Below are 11,155 nucleotides of genomic sequence, written 5' to 3' on the forward strand. Positions count from 1 at the left end.
GTTCGTATAAAATATGTTTGGAAGATGGATCAATGTGCTTATCGACTGCATCACATGACCAACTTTATGTGATGCATGCTATCTAAATTAATAGATATTGAATGACCGTCCAAATATATTAGCGAAGCCTAAAAAGATTCAATCATGACGTAGTCTACCGTCAAAATTGAGGTATAAAAAAGTTTTTTTGCAATAATAATATACACATCAAATACTTTGATGTATAAAGAAGTTTTTTGCAATGAATAATGTATAATCAGTTGCTTATTATTAGAGTTGTTATAATGTGTATCAATTTTAACCATGCGACATTACAAATGAATGTCTTGACTAATATCTTTGCGTATTCTAATTGTATAGAAAAATATGATTATAGATAGTTTTAATTTCTATTTTGTCCAAATGTAAATTATGGGTTTTGTTATTTAATGAAAGAGTTGAGCCGATTTCCACTTTTTACAATAGAAATCTAAATATCCGGGCATGCAACTAGTTCGTATAGTTTTAAATGGAATAAAACCATTTTGAAATTGAATTGGGATCATAGAGGTTTCTCTAATAACATTTATATATCTTGGGTTGGGTTAGGATGGGTTGAGTAGAGGTGTCATAAAAATCAAAACCAATCAACTCGCCCTAAATGCATGTGTTCTCTGATATTTGGTTTTGGGTAATTCGATTCGGATTCGGCCAACTGAATTATGATAGTCTTATTTGGTTCGATTTTAGTTGATTTTTCATTATTTTAGGTAAACCAAATAGCATGAAGAAGCCATTTGATTGCTTTTTATATACTATTGTATGATTGTAAGAACGCAAAGCTATTTTTCAAGAAGGTTGTAAGATTATTTTGCTTCTGATTTTCAAGAAGAAAGAAGAAATAAATCGAAATTGAAACCTCAAACCTCTGTATTTGACTGATTTTATTCAAAGATTGAGACCGTTGCTCTCTAGGATTGGAGACGACTCAATAGCCATTATTAATATCTGCATAGTAGCAAAGAAATTGAATCGTTTTAACTTCCCCAAGTTTCAGTTGATTTTCTCACTTTTGAAGTAAATACGATGCATGCGTGCTTTCTTGTATGGCCGGTAGTGAAAAAGATGCATGCGTGCATGCTTTCTTCTGAAGTAAATATCTGCATAGTAGCAAAGAAATTGAATCGTTTTTAACTTCCCCAAGTTTCAGTTGATTTTCTCACTTTTGAAGTAAATACGATGCATGCGTGCTTTCTTGTATGGCCGGTAGTGAAAAAGATGCATGCGTGCATGCTTTCTTCTGAAGTAAATATCTGCATAGTAGCAAAGAAATTGAATCGTTTTAACTTCCCCAAGTTTCAGTTGATTTTCTCACTTTTGAAATAAATACGATGCATGCGTGCTTTCTTGTATGGCCGGTAGTGAAAAAGATGCATGCGTGCATGCTTTCTTCTGAAGTAAATATCTGCATAGTAGCAAAGAAATTGAATCGTTTTTAACTTCCCCAAGTTTCAGTTGATTTTCTCACTTTTGAAGTAAATACGATGCATGCGTGCTTTCTTGTGTGGCCGGTAGTAATACCTAATTTTATTTGGGCTGAAAATTCAACTTAGGCTAATATATATACAATTTTTTTGGGCCCTATGATTTAATGGTTCTATTCATGGACACACTTTGAACTCTCTTTTGACTGACCCTGTTGTTAACATTAAAACATACCGAAAGAACTACAAAATTTTGGTGAAGTTTATGACTCAATGTTGTAAAGAGATGCGGCTAACTTACTTTGCAAATTATCTTATCATAAAAGTGTATTTTTAATACTAGGTTCAAATTAATATGCATTTTAGTGCATACCACATCCCTTTTATAAAACAAAGACAATATAGAATTGAAATTTCAAACAATTTACCCGGTAGAACGTATCTAAGCCCTGCAACTAAATAACATTAACAATACCTATTAAACAAAACCTTATTCGGTTTATTAGGTAGTCTTAGAGATGTTAAAAAATGATTAAGTCCAAACAAATAAACCAAAACCTGATAGAATTGGTGAATAACAAATGTAAAGGCTATTCAAAGACAAAAATATAACCAAACCATTTATAAATATATACTAATTAAAAATAATTATTCTAGTTTTTTTAGATATAATATCATTAATAATTGTATCCATTGTATCAAAAACATAACTATAGTAAAAACTTTTACACAAGTCTACCAATTTAAAGAAAACTACTTCATGTATTTATCTCACATACAAAATCATTAATAATAATATCAAGATGAATAAAAACAAACATTTGTTTTGTGGTTGTGTTTAGTGTCTTCTATCTGGTTGGTCTGAAGTTTGAATCCAAGGAAACCAATTTCATTTTCTGTTCTGAAAAAAAAGTATCATGTTTAATGTCGTCTAACATACCTTTACCGATACATAAAGTAGTCAAATCATTGGTTATTTCTCTGTGACATCGATGACCTTAAGTAATTCTTTGACAATTTTAATTTTGAAAAATTTATTTCTATGGATGCTATAGTAACAAAAATGGTTAATAAGATTCTATATGCAATAAGATTCTAATTGTTAAAATTTAGGATTAATCGACATAACATAATCGATTAATCCATTCTATTATTGCTTGATTGCTCCATAGGCTGTTAGTTTACAATTCGTCGACTCGATTTTCCCCATTTTGTTAACACCTGCACATCTTCTTTGTCTTCTTTATGAACAAAAATACCTATACATATGTTATTGCTTCTTCCTACTTTTTGCAATGTATCAAATTTTGGGCTTTGAATTTGGCTTCTTTCTTGTTTCCTGTTATTTATCTTTTTTATCTTAAAAATAGATTAGTGATTATATATCAATATTATATAATCCATAAAAAATTTGGGGCCCTTAGAACAATAGATTCTCGGCGGTCGCCTCTATTGCCCACCTTTCAGGCTGGGCATGACTAGCGATATTGGGAGTTGTCGGCCAAAGGATGAAGGGTTCAAGTGTGTGTTAGCCGTTCTAAAAAAATGTAAGTATATTTTAGGGATAATCACAAAACAACCATATAAAATGGAATATTCTCTTAAAATAATCACCTTTTCATTCATTTGGAAAAAATGACTAAAGATCTTTGAAACAAGACATGTCAGACATAAAGTTTGGATTTTAGAGTGCCGACTTCGGATTTTGGACAAATTTTTAAATAAAAAACCATTCAAGGCAATTATGAAGAAGAGCAACGACGATGCACTCTTGTTTAAGTGGTTCAAGCTTTAACATTTACGTATGCATACATAGAAATCAACCCTCTACTAGATGAAATTATGGTATTGAAGCTTTCGGTCTTTTGAGCAATGAAAACCTATTTAGGCATTACTTTCACTTATTTTCTAGATAAGGATGAAGATTATATGTGATAAACAACTGATATAAAGAAAATTTATTGAAATGCTGGAGAAATTTAGCATCTAAGTGAATCCATTATGCAAAAAACCAATCTAAGCAAACAATAGTAATCTAGTGATCCAATTTGGGTTTTATCTTTTTATATGTGGTTTTCATCGGTTACACTCTTTTGGTTATTTTGATGTCAGTTTAAAACTAATCATGTTAGGGGAATTAAACTATGAAATATTTGATGATTGTTTTTTGTAAACTGCAACCATGTGTAATCCTCATGTGGTTAAATTTTTGATTAACCCTATTTTTCGTTTATAAAATATAAATATTAAACATAAACAATTTTTTGTTTAATGTTTGTTCTATAGTCCTCTTGACATCCATAACTTGCTAATAAAGACAGTCTAAAAAAGGCTTTAAAACTTTTAGGGGGTGAAAATGTAAAATTGAAATTTTTACAACTTGAGCAGAACCCAAAAATGTCGATATGCTCCATCTTCGGGGCTACTCCAGCTTTCAAAGTTCAAACCTTCATAATCTTCCACTCTGAAAATCTGTCCTAATCTAATTTAAGCACCGATGAGTTCATCAGGTAGAGCTTTTGGTGCAATTTTCTACAGACTCTCAACTGCGGCTCCCCTGAGGTGCCCCAATTTCTTCCCTATTCAAGGTTAAACCCTTCTCCCTTATCGCATTTCCAACGATGCTTAAAGATTCCATTCATTTGATTTTTTTCAAAATTCAACTGGGGTTTCCCTCGAAATGGCTACTTTCTTTATGCATTTGTCATTGTTCATTGCTGAAATCTCGTGTTTTGGTTTTAGGGGCTGTTAGGTTAAACACGAATCTATCTTCTTCATCAATGTATTCATCTTGTGCAAAATGGGCTATTACTCCAATTAAGTTCCAATCTTTGAATTCTGTAAGAAAGATTTGGACACGTGGGCCTCTCTGTATGGGAAGAAGGTCCTGCAAAATTGCAGGCAGGAAGGTAAGAATTCCTACGTGCTTCCGCTTGTTTGTTTATAGGGATTTCACTACCGAAATCAAATTTAAAAGTCGTCCAAAATTAATTTCAGTTCTTCAAGGAATACTAACAACAGAAGCTTGCTCGTGTTCAATTCATCACAAAAACTATATGAATTTTGAACATGGAAAATCGTAGATTTGACCCATTTTTCATATTTTTCTTCCTGTGCATCCGTTTTGATATTTTTCTTAGGGATTTAATGTTCTAGATTCAATTTTCCTTCTGAGAGATAATAATGTTAGTGGAAGTAAGGTTTTTTATTGCTTAATCATAATGTTTCTGCATTCATTATTAGGCCTAAATGCAGGGGGCTCAAGATGCAAAAAAGGCCAAACTTTATGCAAAAGTTGGAAAGGAAGTTGTATCTGCGTAAGTTTATAAAATTCTTTACTCATCCACTCATGTGGAGCTTAAAATATTATCTTTTTATCAAGTATGTAGTTATAAAAATAAAACACAATTAAAATATTACATGATTGCTATGTTTTTTCACAATTGATATTTGTGTCATTTTGATTAGTGTCTTAATACATTAAGCCATTAAGTCATTATGTGTAGGTTAAGTAATAAAGAAACAGCCATGTATAGCTTTCTTGATGAAGTTCTTAACCAATTAAGCCCATTACATGTACAGAGTGAAGAAAGGTGGACCAAATCCAGTATCAAATACAAGTCTTGCAGCTCTTCTTGAAAAAGCTAAAGAGCTTGATGTTCCTAAAGAAATCCTAGAAAGAAACATCAAGAGAGCTTCTGATAAAGGCCAAGAAGCATACATTGAAAAAATCTATGAGGTAATTCTTAAATCATAACTAAATTACACAATTCTTAAAAAAAAGGTCAACAACATTAAAGAATCTATACTTTGGGTTTTTTTTTTTTAAAGATTAAACCTCAAGTTTATTTCTTTTCTTAATTAAAGGCATTGCATTTTTTCCGATTTGAAATTTTTAGCAAGTTTATTGTTAATCTTCGGGTTTTAGACAAATTTTTTTTTTCTTGAAAAACCCTCAACTTTTATTTCCCGAAAAAAATAATCATTCTTTTCTTTTTCTTTTTTTTTTTTCTGAAATAACCCTCAACTTTTTTTGGGTTAATCTTATAAAAGACCTTATATTTTGTGTTTTTTCCGGGATTAAACCAAATCTTTATTTTTTTTTTCCATAAAAAGACCTTGTACATTTTCATTTTTTCCAAAAAAACCCTCAACTGTCTTTCTATTTTTTTTCCGAAAAAACCCTCAACCTATCAACTATTTCCAAAAAAATCCTCTTAACTTTTTTAGTTTTTCTCACAAAAACCATCACATTTTACAATTTTTTTTTGGAAAAAAATTACTAAAAGGGCCAGATCGGAAAAAATGAAACAAATGTAAGGTCTTCTTCAGGAAAGAAATAAAGTTGAAGTTCAATCCTTAATAAACACAAAATATAAGGTCTTTTATGAGATTAACCCACTTTTTTTTCTTGTCAAATACGAGGGTTTTTCGGAAAAAAGTAAACTTTTGATTTTTTTTTTCGGAAAAAATTGTCTAAAACCGAAAGATTAATCGAGATAAATGGAACAGCACAAGGTCTTTTTCAGGAAAAAGATAAACTTGAGGTTTAATTCGACAAAACCCCAAAATATAGGGTCTTTTATGATGCTATCCCAAAAAAAAAAATCTAATTTAGTCTTTTTTTTTAAACCTCAGGTATATGGTTATGGTGGAGTTGGAATCATAGTTGAGGTTTCAACCGATAAAATCAACAGATCAGTGGCGGCTGTGAGGGAAGTGGTGAAGGATTGTGGTGGCAAGATGGCGGATCCTGGTTCCATTATGTTTAAATTTAGGCGGGCCCGCGTTGTTAATATCAAAGTTACAGATGCTGATAAAGACACACTGCTTTCAATTGCTTTGGATTCGGGTGCTGATGATGTCATTGAACCTTTCATTGATGAAGATGATGACTCTGAAGAAGATAACTCTGAAAGGTATCTTTAAAGATTCACTTTTGGTTTAAATATACGGAAGTCTCCATAAAAAAGAAGGTTTTTTTATGTGAAAATATGTTTTTTTTGTATAAATATGATTTTATACATCAAAGAAACAAAATTTTGAAAAAAAAGGTGTAAAACAACTAAATTTTGGACCAAATTTGTAACAATATTTTGAAATCTGGGCCAAAAGTGTAAACTTTGGACCAAATTTGTAATAAAATTTAAAATCTGGACCAAAAGCGTAGATTTTGGACCAAATTTGTTACAAAGTTTTGAAATCTGGGCCAAAAGTGTAAAATTTGGACCAAATTTGTAATAAAATTTTAAAATCAGGGACAAAAGTGTAAATTTTGGACCAAATTTGTAATAAAATTTTGAAATCTGGGCCAAAAGTGTAAATTTTGAAAGTGGGATGACCTGTTTACCGGGTAAAATGGTCAAAATGAATACAATTACCGGTTTTTGGGACTTAATTGAGTAAAAAAAATATGTAAGTACTAAATCGATTATGAGACGAAAATATAAGGACTTTTATGGAGATTTCCCTTAAATATATTGTGATTGATTCCTGATTCTGATTCTTAAATGGAGTTAATTATTTTCATACTTTTTAGATACTATAAAATTGTAAGCTCTTCGGATAATTATATGGAAATACTATCAAAGTTGCGTGAAGAGGGAATTACTTTTGAGCCTGATAATGGATCCGAGCTACTTCCCTTGACCCCAATTGAGGTATATGCTAATTAATCTATAGAAGGGTATTTTAGTCATTTCACTGATGGTCATACTTTAGATATTGTTATGCAAATTGGAGATGCAACGAGACACTAAGTTGTTGGTGAATCACAGGTGGATGATGAAGCTATGGAGTTAAACAAGGAACTTATGTCGAATTTACTTGATCTTGATGATGTTGATGCTGTTTATACTGATCAGAAATGATTAAATAAAAGATAATTTGGGAGTTTTGGTAAGAATTGCAATGATATTGTACAATTTTGTATGAACTCTACTATTGAGTTCTATTATTAATATGAGAACTTAGACAGTTATACTTGGTGATTTTTCTTGAGGAATAAACTAGTCTATCTAGTTTTAGATAGTTACATTTTTGAAAACAGAAAAGGTATTTCATTCCTTTCATATATTGCATGGTGTTCTTGAAACATGTTGTATTGATTTAATGTGAATGATGTTTGTTTTATGATTTGTTGATTTTGTGTTCTATCTTTTATTGCACCATTTCAAGCTGTTAACATTCTTGTATTTATACCACATCAATGATACATAATGATCAATCTTTCTATACCAAGGCAACTTCTAACCTTGCTTTATAAGATGTTATGCACAAGAAATATCAAGAATAATAAAGTCCAACTCATTGCTTAGGGTTTGAATCGGGAGTATGATATTGAATATGGAGAGACTTTTGCTCATGTATTGCGGGTTATGTTGTTCGGCCATAGTGTACTTGTCATTGCATTTGCTTGTTAATGAAAATTCTATCAAATGGATGCCAAGAATGCGTTTCTTGATTGTTATCTTCGTGAAGAAATCTATATGCAACCTCCCGTAGGTGTATTTTATTCCAAATGACCTTGTCGGTTACAAAAGGCTTTCTATGGTCTCAACGAGGCACCATATGGCTAGTTTGAGAAGTTTGGTTTGGCTATTATTTCCTCTAGGTTCTTTACTAGTTCTTCCGACTCTTGATCACTAGTATTATGCTTTTATATGTGGATGACTTGATTATCTTTGACAATGAAACCATTGGGATCCATGATCTAAACTTCTATCCATTCTAGATTTGAGATAAAGGATCTTTGGCTTCTCCATTACTTCCATGGATGGGAGTGGTAAAAAACTCATGTCGTTTAGTGTAGTATTAAAACTCGAAAACAAAATTGATAAAATATTAAAATGTGTTTGTCGTGTTTTGTATGATTATTTATGAATTAAACAAATTAAAAGTTTTATTTATTTATTTTTTCGTGTTGGTCGTTTTTATTGTGTTTCAGTTGAGTTGTTTTTGTGTTAGTATAGCAAAACACAACATTGTTTCATGTTGTATCTGTGTTATATAAAAATTGTTGTGCCTTATCGTGTCATTTATCTAAAAACATGAAATGACTGTGCAATTTGCCACCACTTTCCATGGACTTCAAGTAATATCCGATGTCACATGTGCCTACCCATGTTAGGCCAAGTATGTCAATGATCTTCTCCCCATTGTTGGAATAGTCTATGTTGTTTTATTGATCTAGTCTATATATGTTGTTCATGTTTGGAGCCGATTTTTGTAGGTTTTCATCTCTAAAGTGAAGGTATATAACTTCTCCATCTCATGTAACGTCTTGATTTTCATGGCAAAATTTTCATTTTTATAAAACAACATTTCATTCATTTGTGACAAATACCAATGTTTTACATTCAAAAGTCATTTATCTTATTTCAAAGTATATGCGGAAACAAGTAGCAATGCGTGTGTACAACTAGGACTGTCAAATTGGGCAGTCGTCTCGTGTTTTGTTTGACACGACACGACAAAGTTTTGGATGACACGAACACGACACGACACGATGTCGTGTTTTTTTTCATTAACACGAAAACGAACCAATTAAAACACGACAACACGACACGACACGAAAAAGATAATATTACATAACTATTAGTGTATTTCATTCATACTTAAAGATATATAACACGACAAAAACGACAAACACGACAACCACATGCGTAATCGTGTCAATTTCGTGTCGATTTATGAACATGAAAACGACACGACACGACATCGTGTTTTTTAATCTTGACACGAACACAAATTTAAATTTGGATTTCGTCCCGATTTCGTTTAGTTTCGTGTATTTTTGTCGTGTCGTATCATAAATTGACACCCCTATGTACAACTGAGCTTCACCATTCGTATTACCTAATAGAGTACCTGGAAACATTTAATATCATCTGGGTAAGCGCTAGGCTTAGTGAGTACCCCAAAATATTATATCCCACAATACATATACAATGCATACACATAATGACCTTCAACATAAAGCTGGTTCGCCCTTCTTTGCCTGTAGCATATAGCTGGACCGCACTTTGACCTTTAGCATAAAGCTAGTTCGCCCGAGTCTATTGGACTTCAGCATGAAGATGTTCCGCTCTCAACTCCCCATATAATATATCAACACATATATTTAGTACAACAGACAATAATCTAATACTACAGGCAATTAAAAGAACTAGATTAATGGCGTACTACTGGGCAACTATATCCTAATATACAAATGATATATACTGTAGCATATAACATAGTGAGAAAACTCACCTGACAATTACTCAGAAGATTGATAGCTATCTAGACGATTATACTGACGACTCAACTAGCGGATAACACACCGAATAAGTATTAACTTATAGTACTTTAACTTATTAATTTCTATAACTATTTGGTAATGAAACATAGATCTTTCACTAATCTCAATGAATAATGAGAGTTTTATCAAATAGGGATCAACCAGGCTGGGCTGGATAGTTGGGAGGCAGGACCATTTCGACGTATAGCCTTTATGAAATCCAACAACCAAGCCAACGTGACCATTCTAGACACTTATCCTGTAAATAGATCAACCGATACTATGACATGAAATCACTGATAAATCTTATTTATAGATTCATAACAACGAATATGAATATAAATATAAATTACACTAACATAAGCATGAGTGTAATTTAACTTATAGAGATTTCCTAGACAAAAGTTTGGAAATTTTATTGGCAGAACTCCGGCCTGCTCGCTACTAGATGTCAGGCTCTCAGGAGCCTCAGGGCTTTGCCAAAATACCCTAAACCTAAGGAAAATTTGGGCTAAATATAAAGGGATTAGAGAGAGAGAGAGAGAGAGTGTGTGTGTGTGTGTGGAGAATGAATGAGCTCTTGGGAGCTATTTATAGGTAGGAAAATTGACATGTGCTCCGTGGACAACCATGGTCGGCAAGGGTTCTTCTCAGAACGTGACCCGTGTCGGGCATTGGCTCGTGCGATGTAGCAGGTTCTATAAGGTGCGCGTCGCGCCTTTTTTGAGCGGGATGCACTTAGGAAGCTTCAAAAATTCGTAACTTCTTCATACGAACTCCGTTTTTGATGTTCTTTAAATTCACGCGTAGCTATCAACGAGATCTACAACCTTCTTTTAGATTCATTCGGCTAATTTTGATTTATTTTAAAGTTATATTTTTAACAAGCTTAAACTATTAAAGTTCGTTAAAAATTCATAACTCTCTCATACGATATCCGTTCTCTACTTTCTTTATATCAACGGAATCATATGGACGAGATCTTCAAATCTCGTTTATATTGTTTTTCCTAACAATTTACTAATCTTTACTTCGGTTTCTGAGTCGTATACTACTGCGCTGAAACTTCAAAAAATCATAACTTCCTCTTACGAAGTCAGATTTGGACGTTCTCTATACGCACACTCTCGGTTTAATGATTACTACGACTTTTGTTTAGATCACTAAGGCTAAAAAGCAATTTATATCTACTCCGAATTTTATAAAGGACGTTTTATATTGAATTCTACTAGAAATGTGAAAATGATATTTTACAACTCTCCCCCACTTACAAAGATTTCATCCTTGAAATATTGCTCCTAACGCACCTTAGGATAATGCCTACACACTAACTTCCTGGGGTTTCATGAGATCAACCTAAGATCTAGCTGGCGTTGCTACATCAAATTCACCCTCTTGCATTCATTTATCC

At 32.3% G+C, this 11,155-nt stretch overlaps 1 protein-coding gene across 1 annotated transcript; it reads left to right on the forward strand.

Moving 5' to 3' along the window:
• The first annotated feature begins 3,834 nt into the window (after positions 1 to 3,834).
• On the forward strand, positions 3,835 to 7,600 carry LOC145058991 (YebC-like protein). The gene is made up of 7 exons (XM_079006861.1): positions 3,835 to 4,051; positions 4,206 to 4,372; positions 4,719 to 4,780; positions 5,046 to 5,202; positions 6,102 to 6,382; positions 7,003 to 7,123; positions 7,241 to 7,600. Exons 1-7 carry the CDS (start codon positions 3,961 to 3,963, stop codon positions 7,331 to 7,333), a joined length of 972 nt encoding a protein of 323 aa, XP_078862987.1. The 5' UTR covers positions 3,835 to 3,960; the 3' UTR covers positions 7,334 to 7,600.
• Positions 7,601 to 11,155: the final 3,555 nt, after the last annotated feature.

Source organism: Lactuca serriola, chromosome 6 (genome assembly GCF_051521515.1).
Source record: "Lactuca serriola cultivar US96UC23 chromosome 6, Lser_US96UC23_V15, whole genome shotgun sequence".
NCBI classification, from domain to species: Eukaryota; Viridiplantae; Streptophyta; class Magnoliopsida; order Asterales; family Asteraceae; genus Lactuca; species Lactuca serriola.

Coding starts and splice junctions, on each gene's coding strand:
- LOC145058991 (XM_079006861.1), top strand. CDS start 3,961: ATGAGTTCATCAGGTAGAGCTTTTGGTGCAATTTTCTACAGACTCTCA. Junction 6,383..7,002: donor GAAGAAGATAACTCTGAAAG/GTATCTTTAAAG, acceptor CATACTTTTTAG/ATACTATAAAATTGTAAGCT. Junction 7,124..7,240: donor TTCCCTTGACCCCAATTGAG/GTATATGCTAAT, acceptor GGTGAATCACAG/GTGGATGATGAAGCTATGGA.